The sequence below is a fragment of the Pseudophryne corroboree genome, chromosome 2 (assembly GCF_028390025.1).
Source record: "Pseudophryne corroboree isolate aPseCor3 chromosome 2, aPseCor3.hap2, whole genome shotgun sequence".
Taxonomy (NCBI): domain Eukaryota; kingdom Metazoa; phylum Chordata; class Amphibia; order Anura; family Myobatrachidae; genus Pseudophryne; species Pseudophryne corroboree.
The window spans coordinates 748,571,991-748,598,058 of NC_086445.1; the positions used below are offsets into that span (position 1 = coordinate 748,571,991).

General features: G+C 40.3%; 1 protein-coding gene across 1 annotated transcript in view; it reads right to left on the minus strand.

Moving 5' to 3' along the window:
* The window catches only part of SYT6 (synaptotagmin 6), an 855,303-nt gene that overhangs the window by 306,007 nt on the left and 523,228 nt on the right, over nt 1-26,068 (minus strand). The window contains exon 3 of the mRNA XM_063955425.1: nt 5,804-6,362. Coding sequence (XP_063811495.1) covers nt 5,804-6,362 — 559 coding nt within the window. The remainder of the gene's footprint in view (nt 1-5,803; nt 6,363-26,068) is intronic.

Here is a 26,068-nt window from a genome sequence, read left to right on the forward strand (position 1 = left end):
TTTCTACATAGCAGCTCTGTTTGGTAGTACACTGCTCATAGTGAACACTCCCAGATTGTACTAACTCTCATCCTCAAACATTTATATTCCTCATGACGTCTGGACTACTACAAATCAATCTCATCAATACTAATACTCTTTTCCCCCTGCCTTTAAAATCCCGGGTTTTTGCACGTGAACTTGCATAAACCTGGGATTTAGGTCAGTGGAAAAGGAAGCGTCCCAGGTCCTCGAGCCCGCTTACTACCCAGGTGGGGCTGAGACAATTTCACAGGCAATTTCCCAGGTTATCAGTGGAAAAGGGGTATAATGTTTAAATCTGTATACTTGCCAATAACTCAAATATTCGTCACTAGCTGTTCTACCCATTCTTCACATAGGAGTTTCTTATTTTCATGGTTGTAAATATAAATGAGTGTTAACAATTTGGTAAAGCTGTAGAGCTGTAAATTTGAGATGTCTTAATGTAAGTAAATATTAATACATGGTTCTTGGCATTACCCGAGGAGCACCCGTAGCAGATACAGTAAAAAGTGACAGGACTGTTTTTGTAGTTTATTAAATTCTACACACTGGGAAGTAAGAGAATTAGTGATGAGTCAGTCAGTGGGTGAGTGAGTGCTTTCACATTTTTATATATATATATATATATATATATATATATATATATATATATAGATAGATAACTGATACTTCAATTTTTGTCAATCACTTGGCAATGACCAGATAGATTTGCTAGTTTTATTTCTGCTTTTATTTCTTCCCATATACACAGATGTAGATCACAAGCTTTCTGTTACAGTCTAACCTGTATTTAATGCGGTACTTGTTATATTTTGTGGATTACAAGAAGATTTGCCAGTTAATAGAAATTGACAGTACTGTGTTATACTTGATGTTTGAGTAGTCAGTGACTACAAGTAGTGCTTTTAGTATATGGCTCCTTCAATAGGCAAACCTAAGAGCATCATCCATTGTTTTAGAAAGCAATTATATGCTAATGCTCCAGTACTTTTTTTCCTATAAAGTCCGATTCAGTGGTGTAGGTGCTACACAGGTTAAGCTTGTCCGATCCTGTGTGAATGAGAAGAATTTTATTCCTCAGGAGATCTTCTTTTTGGAGCCATTTAATACTCAGAAATGCTCTTGTCATAGCCTCTAGCCACAAAATGTTGACCCTTTGTTTGCAATGCTGATCGAACATCCAAATGGTCAAATGTAATATGGATAACTCTTAGTAGTTGTGAGTATGGTAAGTCTTTTATGAGAGGTACAGGATGAAAGCTATCGGCATGTAACAAGGTATTTTAATCAGAGCCTTTGGTATAAATAGTAGAGTTTAGTGCTTTATCTTTCAAAGAGACAGATATGTCCACAGAGTTAATGAGCTGTTGGCTAAATGGGAGGCTGAAGTGAATTGTGCATGGTCTGGTATTTAATTTGTCAATGAACTCCAATAATTTCTCATCACAACCCTGCCAAGTTAGGGCATCCGGTCTCTAGGTTGACCACACTTAGGTCGACAGTCATTAGGTTGGCCACTATTTGTTGACATGCATAAAATTTACATGGTCTATAGGTCGACATGATCACTATGTTGACATGTCAAAAGGTCGACATGAGTTTTTTGGGGGTTTTTAATTTATTTTTTAACTTTTTCATACTTTACAGTCCACGTGGACTACTATTGGGAATAGTAACCTGTGGAGTAGTGGAGCGAGGCACCTTGCCCAAAGTGCGAGCCATGCAAGGCGACATGGTGCACCAACTGGGGTTCCTGTTGGCTTTCTGAAGAAAACAACATCAATTTTTTTTAAAAACCTCATGTCGACCTAATGACCGTGTCGACCTATTTAAGGTGTTGACCTAGTCACTGTCAACCAATAGTAGTTACCTAATGATGGTAGACCCTATGATCCACACCCCCAAATTTTAAACAAGTTGGAAACGTAATGAACATAGAACAATATGTTGTCACAAAAAGTGGAATTAATACAAATATATTTGTATTCATAGGTCATCATTAAATGTTGGCTTACAACGGGGCCATATTAGACCCCATCCCTGTGCCTTGTGTTTGAAGAAAAAAGTGTTTCTCAAACAAAAATGTATTTGGGTCCAAGATAATATCCATAACAGCATCAGCTATTCCACTTTAGGTCCTGCATAATCAAAGCTATTGATGATGCAATCTCAACAAGCATGTAGCCCTAGGTCAGATGGGATGTTGGTATACAAGCTGTACACATCAAGTGTGTCCAGCAAGGATTCCTCCATGATATCAGACAACTAGGTTTAATTTTCTTAGGAAGTTAGAAGTACTGTATCTTATATACAGGTTGAGTATCCCTTATCCAAAATACTTGGGACCAGAAGTATTTTGGATATCGGATTTGTCCGTATTTTGGAACAATTGCATACCATAATGAGATATCATAGCGATGGGAGCTAAGTCTAAGCACAGCATGCATTTATGTTCCATATACACCTTAGACACACAGCCTAAAGGTAATTTTAGCCAATATTTTTAATAACATTGTGTATTAAACAAAGTTTGTATACATTGAGCCATCAGAAAACAAAGGATTCACTATCTCACTCTCACTCAAAAAATTATGTATTTCGAAATAGTCCGTATTTCGGAATATTTGGATATGGGATACTCAACCTGTATAGTTATTGAAGTTCTTCACCAAACAACTAATTGTGGCACAGTGAGACCCTGGCTGAAAAAATTGCTCTGCCATCTGAATTTGCCAAGGATTTATGCACTTTGGTAGGGTGTAGAAAATTGGGATCTTTGGCTGGGGTTGTGGCAAAAAGTCAATGGTCTCTGTGTTACTATGTCTGTTGTTGACACCTAGAGAGATTATGTTATAAATCTCTTTTTTTGCCACTCAAAGTAGTGTCGTAATCTATACAGCATTCATGATTGATTGCTGACTTCAGCCACAGTCTATGTCCTTGTCTTTTGTCCTATTTAAATACTCTTAATTTCCAAAGTATAATGGGTAGATTTACTAAAGCTTTTAAAACAGAAAAGTGAAAGTGTTGCCCATATCAACCAAACAGATTATAACTATCATTTTTTAGGATGCAATAAAAAAACCTGATAGCTAGAATCTGATTAGTTACATTGGGCAACACCACCACTTGTCTGGGTGTAGGCATAGCAGCAGCATTCCAAAACCAACTCATGCTGCTCATCCATTTAGTGTTACAGCCAAATAAGAAAGACACATGATCGGTATGGTATCCCGTTGCACGGGATGCTGATGGTCAGTATACCGACATCGACATCCCAAGTGTTGGAATGCTGGTAAGAGGGTGAGTGCAATGAAGCCCCTTATGGGCTCGCTGCGGGCTCAGTAGCAAACTACACCCACCAAAGGTTCTATTCTCCCTCAAAAGGTGTCATAGACACTCATAGAGGGGGAATCGCCTACCTTGCCGACATACTGGCAGCGGTATGGTGCCCCAGTCAGGATCCCGGCATTGGTATTGTGACAGTAGGGATCCTGACAAGCGGTATGCTGACTGCATACCAAAGACAAAGCAGCTGGTAAATGCTACCCATAGCAAAAATAAAAACCTTGATATGAGATAAGTGACTATCTCTGATCTTGCTGCTTCTTACACAGGCACTAGAGGTACAATTTTGTCTAAAATGTTTTTGAATTTAGCTGTATACGGATATATCTCTCCTATTTCACAGCTAAAACATCAATCTATTGCTCTTCTTTTGTTTATTGTTTTAAATAATGATTGTTTGTGAGAACTACTTTTGATACTGTTTGGAGAACTCTTTATGGCTTAACTTTGATATTTCTCTAGAAATACACTTACTATAAGGTGTATCACCAAGTCATAGTCGTAGAGTCTAGATTTGTCTATATGTACTCTCAAATTGACTTTACTTTGGTACTTGGGTATATCACTTTGGTATATGTATATAGCAATTCTACAGATTTGAGTTAGATTGCTTTTAAAATAACATATGCACTAGGTGGGAGGTTAAAATACTTTAATGGCAGTACATCCTGTTTTATAATCAGCAGGATATTCCATTGGCCACAATAATTGTTCAGGAGAAAAAAACTAGTTTTATAGCGATTTTTGCTTAGCTTCGGGCAATACAGTTAATCCCCGATTACGATTTTCAGGCAAAAACACATAGGGTCTGAGATAAGTTCAGGACCTACAGTATGTGTTTCTGCAAAAAAGCGGAGCTGATAGGGGTGGTTATGGCAAGGGTATTTTTTCGCCTGCCACAGGCAAGCAATTGAATATCCCTGACGGGGGGGGGGCAGGAGTAAATTTGCCACGGTAACTAACCTTAGCTAATTGAATATCCCCCTCAGTGTGCTATTATTTATTATAAAACAACATATTTAATTACTCATTCTCTTATGTAATCATAATGGTACCCTGTAAAAGAGCAGAATTTTCTTTGCATTTACGTTTAGCAAATCAGATTTAACAATCTGTGCATTACATTATATTAGTATGTGTACCTTACACATCAATTAATATCTGCGAAACAAAGTTTTCTTAAGATAGATGTAACAAATAGATTGACCTACTGTGAATTAAGTTGAATTAAGTTGAACAAAGGCCAGTATTTACTGATCATGTGTTAGTTGGGATTTGTTAAGTACGGAATACAAAGCAAGTCTAATATATATTAACCAAGCAGCAGGCTCATGAAAAGATTTTGTGATAAGAGACAAAGGTGGTGGCCTGTGTATAGCTATGTAGAAGTAGGAGCGAGTATGGGTGTTTTCTGCATTATGATTGGAAAAATAACGTATTAATGAGCTTTATATTTAAAAAAAAAAGACACTTCCTTATATTTTTTCACAGGCTATAGACTGAAATATTTTTTATCAAACAACAACTCTTAGTACTTTGCATAATTATTGTCACATATATTAACTGCAGAACAAAATTTGATAATAGTGATCAACAGTAAAAATAGTTTAGAGGCTTTTCACTCCTCTCTATTGCTGTTCTTTTAGCCCATGTTTGTCAAACATGGAGGAAAAGTACATACTGTACTGTACATCACATGCATTAGAAATGTATGTTAAATATAACATGTAACTATGAGATTGTCTCAGCTGCAGAAATATGCAAAGTTGACTTAACAAAATATATTTTTTAAATCCAATGAATAAAAATGTTAATATGTTGACCACATGGCATTTTTCTTTCTTGTAATAGTGTTTTAATAATAACACAAACTGTATCACTTCTTTTCAACATATTCAAAGGTGTACAGGTCATTTACAAATACGACGCTCTGTGTTAGTGATTGCTTGTAAGAATGCACTTCACTTATTATTATTATTATTATTATTATTATTACGCATCTGTATTATATTGTTATATGGATCCAGCCATCAGGTCTTCATGCATTGAAGCGAAGAGTGAAATTATACATAATTTATATATATATATATATATATATATATATATATATACACTAAATTTTACAAGCTGAAATCATAAATATCAACAGCTTTTCCTTACTTTGTTGGTACTGAATAATAGCATTTCTATCCTTTAAGGAACCCTTGGTGGTTGGAACTGGAAAAAGTGCCAACCGTTAAAAGATGAATGAAAATCAGTAAACCAAGTGAAGGAAATTAGAAACTGATTAAATACAATTGCACCTTACACCTTCTCTGATTAAATGCATTTAAAATATACTTTCAATTTATTAAATATTATCAAGTGTTTGGACAGTCACATCAATTTAATTTAATCTAATGAAATAATATATGAAAAGAAGTCATCTTACCGTAGTGGCGTACTGAATATCCTTCCAGAGGGACGACTCCCGTGATAAATCAGAAGCCTCAAATAAGTTTTCCAAAATTACCTCTCCTATCATGTCATGCCTGGAAAATCTATCAAAGTCAAATACACTGAGGTGAAGTTTACGGCTGGGTAGATCATCATACGGAACAGGAAAATTGAAAGATTCATCAAATGTTGGGTTAAGAGTCTTTCTATGTACTCGTGTTTGAAACTTCCTCTTGCGGTCGGGTAGCAGGTAAATCTTCACATATGGATCAGAGCTTCCACAGAAGTCCTTAGCAGGGAGGTCAAATGCTTTAAGGATTTTAACTATAAGAGTTTCATTTTCATAGTCATATTTGAGGGTAAAGTTGATCTTTCCACATGTCTTAGCATCATCCTTCTTGATATCTTCAGAATCTACTGATTTCTGCTTGTACAACTCTGGTTTTATCCTCCCAATGCTCGTTGGTTGCTCAGTTACTTGCAAGGTGTCAGTTCCAAAATCTACGCTCGATACATGCATCTGACGAGGCAAATGCCTTTTGAAGGAGATGTGTCTGCAATGAACATGAGAATAGAAATTTATATTGCCTGATATTAAGAAACCTACTGATATGATCATTTACAGTCCATGTCTGTGGCAGAATACAGCTCAGCACAGATTGCAACTCAATGGTTGGTTATAAATAAAAGTCTAATCTAATAAAGCTCACAAGTCTTTGGTTATTTAAAAAACAAATCTTTTAGTATATCAATGTACATTTATTGATCTTATATGGCGTTACTCCATTGGAGCTTACCTATCATGACGATGATGATGATGATAATTATTATTATTATTAGTAGTAGTAATAGTATTTTGGATCCATCATTCACCGAGTTGATAGCAATTGTGTCTCCCTTTTTCTTTCCTCCATTTCATCCTTTCTTTCTTGTTCCTTTGTTGTGCCCCTCCCCCCCCCCACACACACACACAATTTCATCTCAGTTATTCATATCCCCTTTTACTGTACTCCTATACATCCCTTTTCTCCTGATTCTACAATGTTCTCCTTTTCACATCTTCATGCTTTTCACTTAATGCTTTCATGTCTGTTCCTTTCCCCTATTATATATCCCCGCTACCCATTTTTCCATCATCCACCTCTGTCTCCACCACTAGTTCCCCTTTTATGTTGTTTTCTCTGTTTTCCTCAACCATTTCTTCCAGTCCCCCTTTTTCTAAGTTCTGATGTGGGTGCAACCTTATTATTGTCTCCTGCCTCTTCCTCTGTCACCAATCCTTTCACCAAGCCAGTGAAGAAGTTACCCATGGAAATCAATCAGCATTGAAGTAACATTTATAATTTGCATACTATACAATTGTACGAAGCAGCTGATTGGTTGCATGGTGTGTATATATATATATATATATACACACACGTGACTTTCAAAATTATACAGTATAGATAGCACTTTTAGCTGGTCTACAGGGACCGGAGCCTACAGTGAATTGGCAGGGCTCCAGCATAAACAGTGTTCACCGGCAGTGGCGTCAAGAAAGCGTGGGAGAGGGTACTAATTACCTGGGCCCAGGTCTGATGGAAGGACCCACTGGGGGCCCATGTCCCCCCCCACTTTACCTGGCAGCAGCAGCTGCAGCTCCTCTCCTCAGCCCAGCACATGCTGCTGTGTGCTGGGCTGCAGTGTGGCCAGGGAGATGCTTAAAATACAATTTTTCTGTATTTTTTTTCTAAGGGTGCATGGCCACGCCTCCTGTGATTAGGCCACACACCCTGAAAAGTACCTGGGTCCAGCCAGGCTCTCTACTGCTCTGTTCACCAGTGTGCCCCATCTCACAGTCCAGCAGCAGCGGTGGGTGCACCGTCACTTGCTGCAGAGCAGGCTGAGCAGTACCAGGCAGGAGCCATCCTGTACCCTATTGCAAGTGTTAGCCGGGATCCTGGGACAGGGCCGATTAATTCTGCAGCCGCTGTGCTGTAGAGCAGTGGTCACACTTGGATCCCGCTGTGAACCACACAGGCGCTGCTGTACATGCAGGTGCCCCTTCAGGGCTTGGAGCCCGGAGGCAAGCGTCTACATTGCCTCTGGAAGTTACACCCCTGTAGGCACGTGCTTTGGCTCCCACTGTGCATGTTTACTATATTATTAATATTATAGTTCATGGTACCAGTTTGTCATGCTAAATTGTCATGTGTCCAAGCTAAGGACACTTCTACTAGTTGGATAGAAAAGGTATTCTACAAATTAGGTTTTGCATAGATTTCTCTATTATGGGCAAAGAGAAAAGAAACATTGCTAACATGACTATATATACATTGTTAAAACCACTTAACTGGCATAGTCAGATTACATGCGACTGCGCCGCCCCACTGTGTCCCCCAGTTTTTGACAAGAAGATCCGTTCGGCAGATGTGCATAATATAATATTTAAAAAATATATACTTTTTAAACTATATTGAATCATTTTTTATCATTTTTAAATCAACGTTATAAACGGTTTGATGGTAAAAACCATCAGCTAAGTGGTTAATTCATTTTGCGAACTCTACAATCTATTAAAATGAAATTATTTCAAATCCAGACAACTTTTGGCAAAAGTGCTGTTTTTATTATTCATCTGCATAGACAATCTATTCTCAATACCGGAGGAAAACAAAATTAATTGTGCATAAAAATAAATGGCAGCAGCTCAGCCAGTAGCACGCCATGTTTGCATTTGTGACTGAGACAGTTTGTAAGCTATAGAATTAGCATAAAAGCATTGCAATATACTATTCAGAGACTGTATGTGTGTTGGTGTGTACATGCACACTTCTTTTGTTTCCGTTTGATTGAAATGAGTGGGAAATCTAGCAGATCTCCCCTGTTTTAACTTTTCAGTTACTCTCATTTGCCTGAAAGAGATTGACTTCCCGAATGTACTACATCATTAGGACACAGGTGTGAATAATAAAATACAATTGCATAGAAGTTATACAAGATAATAAAGTGGAGATCATGAAAGGAGAGATGATGACATGGGAAAACAAAATACTTTTGTTCTACCAGCTCTTTGATCAGATACAAAGCTTTTACTTCTGTATACTGTAACAATATGGACAAACACTGACTGCTGTGCCAAAGAGCACTGTTTATCTATATTTATTTGATTTTACTGATGCGAGTGAAAATAATTGCATTTGCCATAGAACTAAGGAGACAGATGACAGGAAGCACTGTTCAGAGACAGCCCTTCAATGATTAATAACCTTAAATATTTTATTTACTTATAGAGAAAGCAGAGTTGGGCTGTATGACATGAGTGCGATGCTGACTTACTAAAGGATGTATTCCCTTGCAGTAGTATAGTGACAGTCTACATCGATCCAACATATATAAATTCATAAAATAATAAGGTGAAAACTACGAGGGGCAGAATAAAACATGTGCATAGAGATTTCAGTAGTGCTGTATGTTGACAGACTGAGGGATAGATTTACTAAAGCTTCTAAGTAACAGACAAGTGGTGGCATTGCCTGTAGTGACCAATCAGATTCTGTCAATCATTTTTTAAAATGCAATGGAGAAATTATAATTATTGTAGAATCTGATTGGTTGATATGGCCAACACCACCACTTGTCAGTTTTGGAAGCTTTAGTAACCCTACCCCTGAAAGTAGGATTGGTATCAGTGTAATTTACAGAACCTGGTGGGTCTTTTTCCCAGTAAACCACACTTCCCAAATCTCCCTGATTCTTAGGGAGACTCCCTAAAATAGTAGCAATCTCCCTGATGCCCTGAAATGTCTACAAATCTCGCTGATTGCACCTTAGCCCCTGTTATATACATCAGAGATATATGAATTTAAATCAAAGCCAGCTTAAGCTTCTGGGGGGGCTGGAATATTTAAGACGAGGAGGCCATCCCCCTCATCTCTGCAAACCTCCCCCCCCCCACACACACACATGGTTGTCCCCCTGCTGATCACAGACTTAGGTTTTGCAATGTTTATCTTTTTTATGCAGTATCCTACAGTTACTTCCATAGCTTCTGCCGCCTCTGGGCTGCTTACTGCATGAGGCATGCACCATCTGACCAGACTCTCCCTATCCTCTTACTGGTGCTGCACACAGTTTCCTGCCCCTCACTTCCCTCACTGCTGTACTGGGGCTGGCACTGTAGAGTAGGAGAGAGTGCATGGCACAGTCCAGAATCCCAAGTGCTGTTTCTGCAGGTATGGAGAGGCATGCAGCTTGCCACTTGTCCTTGCCAAATGTGCATCTCAGAACCCATACAGAGAGCAAAGCTGCTGTAAGGTCCGCCTCTTAGAGTGGAGGAGGAAGAGCTGTGCCACTTTCAACTACCTCTTCCGGCCACTGTGAACAGCTGTGTGACATACCTTGGATCATTCCCTGCCTCTCGAGCTGTGCAGGGACAAATGCTTCTCATTCCCAGCTTCCGTTGCTGCTGGTGGCAGAGGCTGGAAACATCAAAGCCAGAGCTGGTGTAGAGTAGCTCTGGCAGGGGGGCTCCCTGAGAGAGTAGGTCCCAGGGGTACTTGCTTCTTGTGCCCCCCCCTTAATCCAACTCTGATTCAAATGTGATCATCAGTGCCGTTTGCTTGCATTGATTATACGACACAACCTCTTGTAAACCGCAACACATAAACAAGCCCTGAAAAATATCAGTGTCATTTCATCAACAAGTAGATCTTACTAATTGCCTTTACTGCTCATTTACAATAGGATGTAATTCATTTTTATGACACGCCTCTCAGATGTAGCCTTAAGGGGGGTACACACGGAGAGATCCGTGCTTAAAATCTAAGCAATCTTGCTAGATTGCTTAGATTTTAAGCACGGATCTGCCGTGTGTATGCCCTCCAGCGATAGCGATGCGCGGCCCCGCGCATCGCTATCGCCGATGCTAGATTAAGCTGCATGCAGGCTCAATCTAGCGGGTCGCTCACTTCACGGTTGTGTGAAGTGAGCGGCCCCCCGTCGGCTTTCCCCCTCGCTCAGCACATCACGCTGTTCTGAGCGGGGTGAGAGATGTGTGCTGAGCGGTCTGTGTTAAAATCGCTCAGCACACAACTCTCCCGTGAGTACCCCCCTTTACACGTCTGTGCTTATAGGTGTTACTTATGCAATCTCCCTCAAAATGCTTCTTCAAAATTAGGAAAGTATGTCATAAATTACATGTGAAATATATACTGGTGTGTTCCCAAAAGATTTGCAGAATGAAACAGGCTGGCATTACTGATGGAGTGTGTTAAATTATAATATAATAAAATAAACATACTGTATGACATAGGTTAAACATATTATGGATTAGAAAATAGGTAATGAAACAAATATATGGATACAGGTTTATGATAAAAACAAAATGCTGGAAAATGTATTAAAGACATAATTAATCTACATGAAGTTTAACATGATAATTTTATCCTGCAAATAAACTGAAAATATTAACTAGTACTATATACTAGTGATATATACTTGATCAGAACCATTTTAATCACTTTGTTCTCTAGTTACTTAATAAGTAATTTCTAATACTTTGCTAGTTTTAACATTATAATTTTGTATAACTAGCTCAGTTTAATTTTTAAATTGAATATTTTTATTTATATTTTATAAAGATACAGAAATAAATGGGAAAAGGAAAATATTCAAAGTGCAACACATTTTGAAGTATGAATATACTGTATATCATATACAATTTGCTTTAAATAAGAACATAAATAAAGACATGCTATAGCTTGAATTTGTATTTTTTTAGGAACCATAATGTTGACATTGACACTTACAGTATATTGCAAAATTTATATATACCTCTCCATCAAGCGGCGGTACTCGTGTAAACAAATATTGAATAATTACTCCATAGATCAATCCTATGCTTCGGTTTTAATCAAATCTTTGTCAGGGATGCAAGCTTTAATGTACTGATAAAATTTTATTTGAATGTTTTGTTTAATATCTTTGTCATTTAACAAAATTAGTTTGCTTTATATTGAAGGTGCTCTATTATTGATGACCTTGCAAACTTTCATGTAAAATAATTTCTCCTTAATTGTGCTCAAGCTGCCTTGGAGTGATGTTGTGGGCATAAGGAAAATATTAGATGCTTTGCAAGCTGTCAAATGGCTGATTTGTAAGGGAAAAAAAACTAAAAGTAAAACAATTATATAAAGCAAACAAATTTAATTTAATTTAATTACAAAGGAATTAAACGGAAAAAATGCAAAACCAGTAGATTAAAGGGTGCTTTTCAGGTAATTTGAGGTGACTAAATGTTTTTTATAAAATGTAAAAAAATGTAACAAAAGCAATTATTTTTCAATGAAATAAATATTTTAATTAAATATGAGGCGCTTATAAAAAGAAAAAGTTGATTTTGGGGTAATGAGTTGCCATTCATTGTGTTCATCCCTAATAATGAGCAATGCTATATTGGGGAAGGCTAGTTGGATGCTTGGCTGCATTGGGAGAGGAATTAGCAGCAAAAGGTCATTTTAGGTTATTGGTACGGCCTCATCTAGAATACTGTGCTCAATTCTGGAGGCCATACAGTATCTTCAAAAGGACATTAATACATTAGAGACTGTACAAAAAAGGGCAACTAAAATGGTGAATGGCCTACATCACAAAACATACCGAGAAAGACTAAAACAACTCAATATGTATAGTTTGGAGCAGAGAATGGAAAGGGGGGACATGATAGAAACTTTCAAATATATCAAGGGTTTTAACAAAGTCCAGGAGGGAAACATTCTTCAAATGAAGAGAAGCAATAGGACATGAGGACATGCACTGAGACTGGAGGGAGGTAGGTTCAGGGGAAATTTGAGGAAAAATTACTTCAGAGAAAGTGTAGTGGACAAATGGAATAGCCTCCCATCAGAGGTGGTAGAGCAATTTAAACATGCATGGGATGGAAATAAAAATATTGTTCAAAAGAAATAAGGATCAAATAAGGTTTGAGATAAAAAATATGGTGAATAAAAGGGGCAGACTAGATGGGCCAAGTGGTTCTTATCTGCCGTCAAATTCTGTGTATCTATGTAACTCAGCTACTTGAAAACTTTCACATGCCTAATTAGTCATTAAGGGGGGTCCAAGGGATTCTGAAGCAAGTCCTGACATTTTTACCATTGAATAAAGATTTTTCACTACCTTTTTACATCCTCAGCACACAAAAAAAAATTTCCCCTGTAAAAGCAATGCAAGAAAATGGCTTTTCACCAATTCGCACCTAATTTGATTGACCCCTTGTTATGATTCCCGTACTCCAGACCAGATGAGATCTTATGGCAGAGGTCTGAGTACTGGAAAGATATGCTGGTTACGGGAGCAGGAAAGCCTAGTAACCCCTGGCGCCCTAACTCCGTTGTCTCGCCCGTGTTATCAGAAATCCCCTGCGAGACTATGGTTGCTTGAGCCCATGGCAGCCGCGTTCGAAGGGCGGATTATGTCTGCCCAACCCCGATGCCCCCTCAGGTCTTAATGGGAGACAAAGAGAAATCCGAGACAGGGTGATAACAAGGGGCCCTCTGACTAAGCAACCAGACCAGGGGTTACAAGCTATCTAACTTAACCAAAAGTATGTGCGGACAAACCGCCAGGGAAAAGGACAACCAAAGATCCACTGATCCGTTACTCCTATCCAGCACCGCTGGATACCAGAGTGGACTAGTGGGAGCGGAATCCTCCGCAAAAGCTCCGGAACACAATAAAACTAAATAATAAATAGTAAGCGGTCAAGCCGCAACACACGGCTACGCCGCGACTCACGAACACCACTGGATGTTAAAGGTGCTCGGTAGGACTCCAGGAAAGATGACAAATTCCGAGTACTGGATCACTGAGGACAGGAACAACCGGATGGAGCAGGACTGGAAACTCTCTGTAACAGACACAGCAACAGGAAGCTAACACCGGCGTCTGTGAGAAGTCCTGAGAGTGCTTTTATTTAGAACCCCTCCAATCCGGATCCAGACAGGGTAAAGTTAATTATGCCGTGCAGCTGCATGCTGCACGGCCAGGATGCAATTTGACCTGATTCATTAGACCTAGCAACGGGGAACGCGGTCCGACAGTGGCGTCCCCGTTGCTATGGTCAGAGCGGCTCCGTGCGCCCGGCGTCTAGCATTGCTAGGGAGCCGGCGGCTGTCTGCCTGCGGCGTCCCTAGTTGCTAGGCGCCGGGCCGCACTGATGGGCGGACCCTCGGCGCCTAACAGTACCCCCCCCTTGAGGAGGGGTCAAGGAACCCCTAAGGCCAGGCTTCTGAGGAAATTCTCGAAAAAACGCCCTTTTGAGCCTCGGGGCATGGAGATCCTCATCCAGGACCCAAGACCTTTCCTCTGGACCATAACCTCTCCAATGCACCAAAAAATAAAGCCGACCCCGGGACAACTTGGAATCGAGAACCTTCTCCACTAAGAACTCCTGCTGACCCTGTACGTCTATTGGTGATTTCCCCTGAGAGATCTTGCGAGGAAATTTACTGGACGAAACATAAGGTTTTAACAAGGAGCAATGGAAGGTATTTCCGATCCGTAAAGTTTTTGGTAACCGTAACCGGAAAGCCACTGGATTGACTTTTTTGATAATTTGAAATGGTCCAATAAATTTAGGACCCAATCTGGCTGAGGTTTGTCGAAGTTTAATGTTGCGAGTCGACAACCATACCCTATCTCCAACTTTGAAAGTGCACGGCCGCCGGAGCCAGTCAGAAAATTTTTTCTCCCGAAATGCCGCTTTTCTGAGAGCCAGGTGCACTTTTCTCCAAATGAGTTTGAGATGAGAGGTCAAGGTCAGTGAGGAGACAGAGGAATGTTGAAAAAAGGAATTAGCTCTAGGGTGAAAACCAAAAACTGTAAAAAATGGAGATACATTGGTGGAGGAATGATAGGCATTGTTGTAAGCAAACTCTGCTAACGGAAGAAACTCAGACCAGTCATTTTGGAGTTTGGCCGAGTACAAACGCAAATATTGTTTTAATGATTGATTGACTCGCTCAGTCTGCCCGTTGGATTGGGGATGGTAGCCAGACGTTAAAGATAATTTCATCTTCAATGAGGCACAAAAAGACTTCCAAAATTGTGCAATGAATTGTGGACCCCGATCAGAAACAATATCAGTGGGTAACCCATGGAGTCTGAAAACATGGCGGAGGAACAAGACTGCCAATCCCTGGGCAGATGGCAATCGGGGAAGAGCAATAAAATGGGCCATTTTGCTAAAACGGTCCACTACCACCCATATGACTCGGCATCCGGCTGACAGAGGGAGGTCCACCACAAAATCCATGGAAATATGAGACCATGGCCTAAGAGGAACATTCAAGGGCATAAGTTGACCGATAGGCAAGGAACGGGGAACCTTATGCTGTGCACAGACCTGACAAGAAAAAACAAACTCCTTAATGTCTTTGGAAAGACCAGGCCACCATACCGAGCGGGAAACTAATTCAAAAGTCTTAGCGATCCCCGGATGCCCGGCAACTTTGCTATCGTGAAACTCTGTCAAAACCGTTGCTCTCAAAAACTCGGGGACATAAAGACGACCAGCAGGAGTATTACCAGGAGCTTGATGTTGAAGCTGCTTCAACTGGGTAAATAAATCTTGTGTGAGGCCTGCCCGAATGACTGAAGACGGAAGTATGGGAGTAACAGGACTGTTGTCTTGAACTGGAAGAAAACTGCGTGATAGGGCATCTGCCTTGGTATTCTTGGAACCTGGCCTGAAGGTGATAATGAACTTGAAACGAGTAAAAAATAAAGCTCAACGAGCTTGCCGGGCATTAAGCCGTTTGGCTGATTCAATGTATTGAAGATTTTTGTGATCAGTCAAAACTGAAATGGTATGAGTGGCTCCTTCAAGCCAATGCCTCCACTCCTCAAAAGCCCATTTAATAGCCAGTAATTCCCGGTTACCAACATCGTAGTTGGATTCAGCAGATGATAATTTCCTGGACATGAAGGCACAAGGATGTAATTCTAGGGAATCCGGATCCTTCTTAGACAGGATAGCCCCTACTCCAACCTCCGAGGCATCGACCTCAACAATGAAAGGCAATTCTGGGTTGGGATGTCTGAGGACAGGGGCTGAGACAAAGGCTTGTTTCAAGGCCTGAAAAGATAACTCCGCATCACGTGACCAGTTGGTAGGATCTGCTCCCTTCTTAGTCAGTGCCACAATGGGAGCAACTAGGTCAGAGAAAGAGTGAATAAATCTTCTATAGTAATTTGCAAACCCTAAAAAGCGCTGAATTGCTTTTAAATTGGTGGGTTGCGCCCAACTAAGGATGGCTTGGAGCTTCTTTGGTTCCATACAGAATCCCCGAGGGGAAATAATGTACCCTAAAAAGGATACCTCCGTGACATGAAATTCACACTTCTCCAGCTTGGCATATAGGTGATTTTCACGTAATTTTTTTAGAACCTGACGCACCTGGGTAACATGTTGATCTATAGAGTCAGAATATATCAAAATATCGTCTAAGTAGACTACAACGAATTTTCCAAGAAATTCACGGAGCACATCGTTAATGAGATCCTGGAAAACTGCCGGAGCGTTGGACAGGCCGAAAGGCATAACCAGATACTCATAGTGGCCTGACTGAGTACTGAATGCCGTTTTCCACTCATCCCCTGACTTGATTCTGATGAGGTTATATGCTCCTCTCAGGTCAATCTTAGAAAAAATCACCGCCGAACGTAGCTGATCAAAGAGGACAGAAATCAGCGGCAAAGGGTAAGTATTCTTTACAGAGATTTTATTCAAGGCTCTAAAGTCGATGCAAGGTCTGAGTGATCCATCCTTCTCCACGAAGAAGAAGCCTGCACTTAAAGGGGATTTAGATGGCCTGATAAATCCTTTCCCTAGGCTTTCTTTAACATACTCATTCATGGCCACAGTTTCAGGTCCGGACAATGCATATAACCTTCCCTTAGGCAAAGTGGCACCAGGAATTAACTCAATGGAACAATCATAAGGCCTATGGGGAGGCAGAATATCCGCATTGCCCTTGGAAAATACATCAACAAAATCCTGGTATACCACAGGAATGGGTGCGGGAATGACAGCAGCAATTCTGATGGGAAGCGTAATACATTCCTTATTACAGATGGTACCCCATTGTAAGATCTCCCCCAACTGCCAATCAATGATGGGATTATGAAAGGCCAGCCAAGGGTGGCCCAGAACCACAGGAACTGCTGGGCAATGGGTAAGGAAAAACTCAATCTTTTCAGAATGCAGAGCTCCTACCGAAAGTAGAACAGAAGGTGTACCGAGAGAAATAACCCCATTGGACAAGGGACTCCCATCTAAACCATGCATGGTGATACACCTACCCAAGGCTAACTGAGGAATACCTAAGGCCTTGGCCCATGTTAAATCCATAAAGTTCCCTGCAGCTCCACTGTCCACAAAAGCCGAGACCGAAGAACAGAGGCTGCCAAAGGAAACTTTAGCTGGAACCAACAGTGAATTATTTGAGGAGATAAGCTGTAGACCAAAGTGAACCCCCTCACAACTCACTTGGTCGAGGCGTTTCCCGACTTGTTCGGACAACTACGGGCAAAATGTCCCTTACCCCCACAGTATAAACAAAGACCAGAATTTTGCCTTCTGGTTCTTTCTTCTGGAGACAGTTTGGAGAGGCCTATCTGCATGGGCTCCTCTATGTCCACAGGAATGGAAAAAACACAAGGAGTAGACCCGACAGATGCTCCTTTTTCAGCCCTCCGCTCTCTGAGACGACGATCAATCTTAATAGAGAGCTCCATGAGTTTATCGAGAGTCTCAGGAGCGGGATACTGAAGGAGACTGTCTTTTATAGACTCGGATAAGCCGAGGCGAAACTGACTGCGCAAGGCTGGGTCATTCCATCCACAGTCGTTCGACCAACGGCGAAACTCTGTACAATAAATCTCTGCGGGATTCCTACCCTGTCTGAGAGCACGCAACTGACTCTCGGCGGATGCCTCTCTATCAGGGTCGTCATACAAAAGCCCTAAGGACCCCAGAAAGGCGTCTACAGACAATAAAGCTGGATCGTCTGTCTTTAAACCAAAAGCCCAGGTCTGAGGATCCCCCTGTAGCAGAGAAATAATAATTCCTACCCGCTGAGATTCCGTACCTGAGGATACTGGTCTTAAACGAAAATACAGTTTACAAGACTCTTTAAAATTAAAAAACTGCTTTCTATCCCCAGAAAAACGGTCAGGCAGATGCATTTTTGGTTCAGGAATGACCCTCGGGGAAGTCCGTAACAGATCGTCCTGTGACCTCACCCGAAGGGACAGATCCTGAACCATCTGAGTAAGCTCTTGGATCTGGCTAACTAAAAGCTGGCCAGGATTTGGCCCAACACCGGTGGGATTCATGAAGCTGACAAAATCTCCCAACTGAATAAGGGAAAAAATTAACTCCTGTTAATTTTAAATTTTAGTCTGGCCGGTGTTAATGTTATGATTCCCGTACTCCAGACCAGATGAGATCTTATGGCAGAGGTCTGAGTACTGGAAAGATATGCTGGTTATGGGAGCAGGAAAGCCTAGTAACCCCTGGCGCCCTAACTCCGTTGTCTCGCCCGTGTTATCAGAAATCCCCTGCGAGACTATGGTTGCTTGAGCCCATGGCAGCCGCGTTCGAAGGGCGGATTATGTCTGCCCAACCCCGATGCCCCCTCAGGTCTTAATGGGAGACAAAGGGAAATCCGAGACAGGGTGATAACAAGGGGCCCTCTGACTAAGCAACCAGACCAGGGGTTACAAGCTATCTAACTTAACCAAAAGTATGTGCGGACAAACCGCCAGGGAAAAGGACAACCAAAGATCCACTGATCCGTTACTCCTATCCAGCACCGCTGGATACCAGAGTGGACTAGTGGGAGCGGAATCCTCCGCAAAAGCTCCGGAACACAATAAAACTAAATAATAAATAGTAAGCGGTCAAGCCGCAACACACGGCTATGCCGCGACTCACGAACACCACTGGATGTTAAAGGTGCTCGGTAGGACTCCAGGAAAGATGACAAATTCCGAGTACTGGATCACTGAGGACAGGAACAACCGGATGGAGCAGGACTGGAAACTCTCTGTAACAGACACAGCAACAGGAAGCTAACACCGGCGTCTGTGAGAAGTCCTGAGAGTGCTTTTATTTAGAACCCCTCCAATCCGGATCCAGACAGGGTAAAGTTAATTATGCCGTGCAGCTGCATGCTGCACGGCCAGGATGCAATTTGACCTGATTCATTAGACCTAGCAACGGGGAACGCGGTCCGACAGTGGCGTCCCCGTTGCTATGGTCAGAGCGGCTCCGTGCGCCCGGCGTCTAGCGTTGCTAGGGAGCCGGCGGCTGTCTGCCTGCGGCGTCCCTAGTTGCTAGGCGCCGGGCCGCACTGACGGGCGGACCCTCGGCGCCTAACACCCCTAGGATGGAGGCTCACATGTGTGCTGATCTCATGACTTAGCTCTCCTTAGGTGCAGATGTACTAAGCCTTGGAGAGTATTAAAGTGGAGAGAGATAAAATTCCAACCAATCAGCTATGTTACAGGCATGTTACAGGGTGTATTTGAAAAATGCCAGTTATGAGATGATTAGCCGGTACATTATCTCTCTCCACTTTATCACTCTCCAAGTCTTGGTACATCTGTCCCATAGTGTTTCAGGTGTTTGACAGTTAGAAGCTTATTGGTTGGTTCTTTTATCTCTCTGCACTTAGGGGTACATTTACTAAGCAGTGATAAGAACGGAGAAGTGAGCCAATGGAGAAATTTCCCCATCAACCAATCAGCAGCTCTGTATCATTTTATAGTATGCAAATTATAGATGTTACTTCAGTGCTGATTGGTTGCCATGGGCAACTTCTCCACTGGCTCACTTCTCCGCTCTTATCACTGCTTAGTAAATGTACCCCTTAATCTCATAAACCTCTGAAAAATCTCACTCAATGCTTTTATTTATTGTGCTTTTTCTGTTTATTCTCTTTTCTCTACTGCTGATTTCTTGACTGATTCTCTTGCCTTATCTCATCTTGTTTCCCTTTCTTATTGTATTGCCTGTTGTGTGCCTCTCTGTACTGTATGTCATGACAAGGTGGTTAGTCTTGTTTGTTCCCCCTTGCCTTGTTCTGCTAAGGGCTTGCTACTTGCCACTGTTGTCAATGGGTCTTGACGAATTACATTTTTTTGCCTGAACTGACAGACTCATTGTAACTAATTGATATTTAATTACAAAATAATAGAGTCCCTCAGTGTTTTTTGTTTTTCACCTCTCATCAAATTGGAATAGTGAGGGCCTGGTTACATCTTTCTTTACAAAACACAAACAACATTCGTTTTTACAAACAATTATAGAATAATCCAGGAGGAATAAGTGCCAGGCAGCTCACTGATAAAGCTATACACATGACAGATTTGTTTTAATGCTTTTCAGATTGATATCTTTATGCCCCATGCACTGTAGCAGTCCTGATTCTGAAAAAGAAATACATTTTAGTTGAACCTGGACCAATTTGTGAATTATAAAATTTTTGAAGAATTTTGTAATTGGTTGAATGTATTTATTTATCATGTAAATCGCAAAACGATATTAGAAAATGGGCACTTAAGAGCAAATAAAGTCAACCAAATCATAAATAATAAATACGTGCACATGTGCCAGGAATAATATTGTGCAGTCTAATACTGAAAGCACTGTAATATACATATATAATTTAATTTCCTTTTCATTGGACTATTATTTCATTAAGGATCATTACACATAGCATTCACAATTTGTCAAAAGATAATCTACTAGGAACATTCATAAACATTTGTAAGACTTAAACATATTTCAAATAAAGCTTGCACATGAATTTTCTTCTAACGCACATCAGGCTTTGGGGCTGATGTTAGTTGAACACAATTGATGGCAAAACGTAGGCATAGATTACATTCATAACAAATACAGCAGGCATCTTAACTACCAACTGTGCATCAAATTTGTTTGTTGTTTTTATTTGCAATTTAAGCAAATTGAGTTACCGTAAGTTACGATGTTTGCATAAGATGTATTAATAGTGTAAGATATACTATGGCAAACCATACACTATTGCATATCTCTAGTAGTTAGTCTTAGATTTTGAGGAAAGCCCACTGTACAAATAAAAGTGATTTGACATAACTCATTTGACTTTAAGCTCTGCCATCACCTGTTAAAGGATTTTTAACAATTACAAGCCATTAATAATGAAGGAAGACCCCCTCATGCCTATGACTACTGGTCTTCTGGACTTATAGTAGGTGAGCACTAAATTGGATAACAAGAAATGTGTAGGGGTGTTTTTATTTGTTTTTTATATATGTAATGCAAAGTCTGTGCTCATGAAGAAAATCACCAGTACAGATCTTGCAACAGAATGAATTGCAGCTAACCCTCTCCTACTCTCCTCTGAGAGACACAATGCGGAGATTTGTCTCAGTCTGCAATCAGATTGTGACGTACTCAACTATAGTGCTCATGTGCAGTTCTGCAAATGCATTTTGCGCTTTCAATTGAACTTGCATCCAACTGTAGCTCCATTTTGCCTATAAACAATACAACACAGTAGAGTCACTTGGAGCTGTAAGTGCAAATAGCTTGTGCTGCACCAGATACAGTTATTGCATACAATTGAAACATTGTATGTTCTGTATTGGTAGAAAATGTTTTATGTATATATATTTTTGAATCTACATATTTTTGCATATAATATTATCTTGTATTTTAGATTTACTTCCCCTAATGACAACACTGCCAAATTTACTTCCCCTAATTTACATGACAACACTGCCAAATTTATTGCCATTAAAATACCCTTTGTCCTTTAGTTTTTATATTTTTGGGATGGGTTTATACCTCTATATTTTTCTGTCCAAATGGCAGTAATATCTTTATTTTTTAGAGGTCATTCTGGAAGTGCTAAAGTTTTGAAAATCATTTAGCTCAGAGCTGCACCAAATAATAGTATTTCATACCTCCCAACATGACCCTCTCCAGGAGGGACACAATGCTCTGCTCCTGGACTTCCCTCTTAATTTATGATTGCCATCACCTGTGCTGAAACACCTTTCCTTTCCATTAACCTGTTCAACACAGGTGCAGACAATCATACATTAAGAGAAAAGTCCAGAAGCAGAGCATTGTGTCATGTTGGGAGGTATGGTATTTATCTGTATTTCAGACACGATGTATGGACAAATAAAATATGCGGTCCTTGCAGAAAGACCATGCTGCCCAGCAGCGATCTATACAAAACATAAATAATGCAAAAAGGAAAATAGATATTTCCTGAGTATCTATTGTTAATTAATAACAGACTTTGAACCTTACAGTACTTTTCGCCATACACAATTAAAAACTAAGGTGATAGCAATCACATAAGCTCTCACCGATTTGATATCACATGTACTAAGGCAGGGGTAGTCAACACTGGTCCTCGAGAGCTACCAACAGTTAACGTTTTCCAGGTCTCCTCACAGAATTACAAGTTAAGTAATTAGCTTCATCTGTGGATCTTTTAAAATGTGTCAGTGAGTAATGACTGCACCTGAGCACTGCAAGGTGAGCTGGAAAACGTGAACTGTTGGTAGCTCTCGAGGACCAGGGTTGGCTACCACTGTATTAAGGTTTACAACTAAAAAAGTCTAACCAAAGCAACAACATTTATTCCATGACTGTTCCAAAATTGTAAAGTGAGATTAAATGACAAATACAATTAAATCAAATACTGTTATAAAGGTGCAAATGTACTTTTATGTTAGTTCAAATACTTTCATCTAGATAAAAACTGTGTATGCAGAATCAGGGGCTGGCTGGCAAATTTCAGACTGCGGGGCAAACTCAAGCAAGTGGCCCAACTCTTCACAGAGAATGCAATGCATAAATGGCCCTGGAACACTCAAATTGCACTGGCCCGGGGGGCAGATTGCATCCTGCCCCCCTGCCCAGCCAGCCACTGTATGCAGTGCTGACAAACCCAGTGTAAAGACTGTAATAAATAATAAAATATATCCAACTTTTAAAACTATAATATAGCACACAGCTATGGAATAATGATGGCAAATAATATTATTTAAACATCTAGTTTTATTTTAATGAACTAGGGGGTCTATGTACTAATTCTTGGAGAGAGATAAAGTGGACAGAGATAAAGTACCAACCAACCAGCTCCTAACTGTCATTTTTCGAACACAGTCTGTAACAATCCAGTTAGGAGCTGATTGGCTGGTACTTTATCTCCATCCACTTTATCTCTCTCCAAGGCATAGTACATAGATTCTGAGTATGAATTCTAAAATTTAAAAAGTTGATTAAATGTTCCTGTGGGGGAGATGCATCAAACCATCTACAGAGAAAAAGGGGAGAAGTTGCCCATATCAACTATTCAGCTTTTGTCATTTTGTAGAAGGGGCTAGATAAATGAGAGCTAGAAGCTGATAGGTTGCTATAGCAATAATGTGCATAGCTTAGGAACAGCAGCGCAAGGCCGTAACTAGGTTTGTGCGCTGCCGGGTAGGGTGCAGCTGTTGGCAGCACTTGTCATTTATGAATTATCTAATTACTTTCACTTGCATCTATCCCCCTTTTTGAAGCCGAGCATATTTTTGACCGACCCTGTCTCTACCTCCACCTCTCTTGTCGCTAATACCTATACTACATTCATGGACTTGACTTAAGAGCTCTTTGTTGTTCAGTCGCACTGTCCTTTATTTATATTTCAGAATGCTGATGTGCCCAGGATTTAAACCTGTTGCCTATGACATTGCAGTCGCACACTCTATTCATTTAGTGATCTACCCTTGCATTGAAAGCTAGAGAATTCCAAACTAGGGAGTTTTAACTATTTGAAGCTTACCTTGTACTTTGTAAAGGGGTGATTAGCTATGCAGCTGGGCAGAGGTATGTAGTGTGTGGCTGCAAGACATTGGATGTGTGGCTGCACATTGCATGGATTTGCTCGATTATGGTGCTGTTATTTTTTTTTACGAGGTACAGGTAGCTTCATATATACTGTAATTAGAAATCTCATAGTTTTTATGCAGAATCTAGTGGGTGGGTTGTTTGGCTTGGATGCAGCAGGTTGTGGGTTTGAGTCCTTCGTGTGGCAGTATATTGGAATGTGTTATTCAATGATGAGGGGTAATGTGGCTGAATGGCGGCAAGCTCTTGGGTTGAGTGCATGAATGTGGTATAAGGAGGATTTGTGTCCAAATCCATTTTCTTGCAGTGTTCTATAAAAGTGTCTATTATATAGAAAAAAGGCGTCTAAGAGGGGACATTATTAATATCTTCAAATACATCAAAGGACAATATAAGGAACTTTCAGGCGTCTTATTTATCAAGAGATTCATACACAGGACACGCGGTCTCCCTTTAAGGTTAGAGGAGAGGAAGTTTTACACCAACCGTAGGAAGGGTTTCTTCACAGTGCGGTCAGTAAGATTATGGAACTCACTGCCAGAGAAAGTTGTAATGTCTGACTCAACTGAGGTGTATAAGAAAGGATTAGACAAATTTTTAGCCGACAATAGCAATAATCTGTAAAACAGATGTAATATCGTATATAGCTCTATAGGTTGAACTTGATGGACAATTGTCTTTTTTCAACCTCAACAACTACAGTATGTAACTATGTAACTGTGTGTGTGTGTGTGTGTGTGTGTGTGTGTGTGTGTGTGTGTGTGTGTGTGTGTGTGTGTGTGAAGGTGCATCATAGCATGGACTTTCTCTGGGATCAATTTTGTAATGCCCCTTACCTGTGAGGCATGCGCCTAATGTCCCTAATGGAAAAATGAAGGGGAGGAGGTTCTCTTTCTGACACAGGATGCCAAAAAGTCTAGTTACAGCTTTGCAGCAGCGGGATTGGAACAACTCCCTATGGGACTGCCTTGTGTATCTGTGACTGACAGGTAAGACTTCCAATAGGGAGTCACTGCCAATCACAGTGTAGGCAGTGCAGTCAATGACTGCATCTGGCTTCAATGACACTGAGCTGGGTGGCGGAGTTTACCTGGGGGAACTACAGTCCTGCATCCCATAGGTAAAATCTGCCACTGCTTAGAAATGTTAGTAAGTATAAAGGGGTAAGAATTAAGTGGGTTTTATTATAACGGTGCATGGTTTAATGAGGTTAAGGCTTTAGTAAAGTTAAGTAAGATAAAGGGGTTTATGCTTTTATTGGGATTAAATAAGGTGAACGTTTTTAATTAGAGTAAGGCAGTAATGGTGTTGTAATATTAGTTATATTAAATGTTTTTGCAGGAGTTATTAATGATTAGTGGAAGATAGTTAATGGGGCTTTTTATGTAGAATAGCATTGTTATGTCAACAATTTAATGAATTTTGAGGAGACGTTATTGATGGAGGATGATTTGTGTGGCAAACAAAGAATGCTTTCTGTATTGCATGGTGGTCACAAAAATGCTCTCTTTATTATATGGTAGTCTCAAAAATGTTGTTTGTATTGTATGTCAGTTTTAAAAATTTGTTTTGTCTTGTATGGCAGTGTCAGAAATGCTCTATGTACTGTATGGCATTCCTAAAATGGTCTTTGTATTGTGTGGTGGTCATACAAATTCTCTCTGTATTGTATAGCAGTCACTGGGTTGCTGTGTGTGTACTGTATGGTTGTCACTGGAAGCTCTATTTACTGTATGGTGATCACTGAGTTTTGGCTATGTTGTTTTACACTGTTTCTGTAGTGTATGTGTGTGTGTGGGGGGGGGGGCAGTATTAATGTAATGTCAGGGGTAATTACTGATCTCATTTGGATGTAAATATGTAAAAACTGTATTTTCATTTTATTATTTGAATTTTGAAACCCCTGGTCTGGGGCGCTTATTTTTCCAACTTTGCTTCCAGTCATATTAAAAAGCTAGCTATGTCACTACTCAGGACACCAATACACTGTAGTCTACACGTATTATTGGGTCTTATGTAAATGTATAAAACTATAACTTGGAAAGTGATACTTAGCATGAACAGAGGTCTCCCTTTAGTGGTCAGTCCTCACTAGATCCTAAGTCTTGCTCATTGGTGCTTTTATGTTGACATTGAATGGTATGAGCTTCAAGTGCAAACCTGTAGGATAATTTCCAATTTGTCTATCCAAAGACATTTGTGCTAATAGATACAGAATGTACAAATAAGAGTGAAAGGGGTAATGCATTTCATTGCATATTTGCACTTTCCCAAACACCTTCATAATTCATAGTAAGTAAAGCGGTTATGCTAAGGACT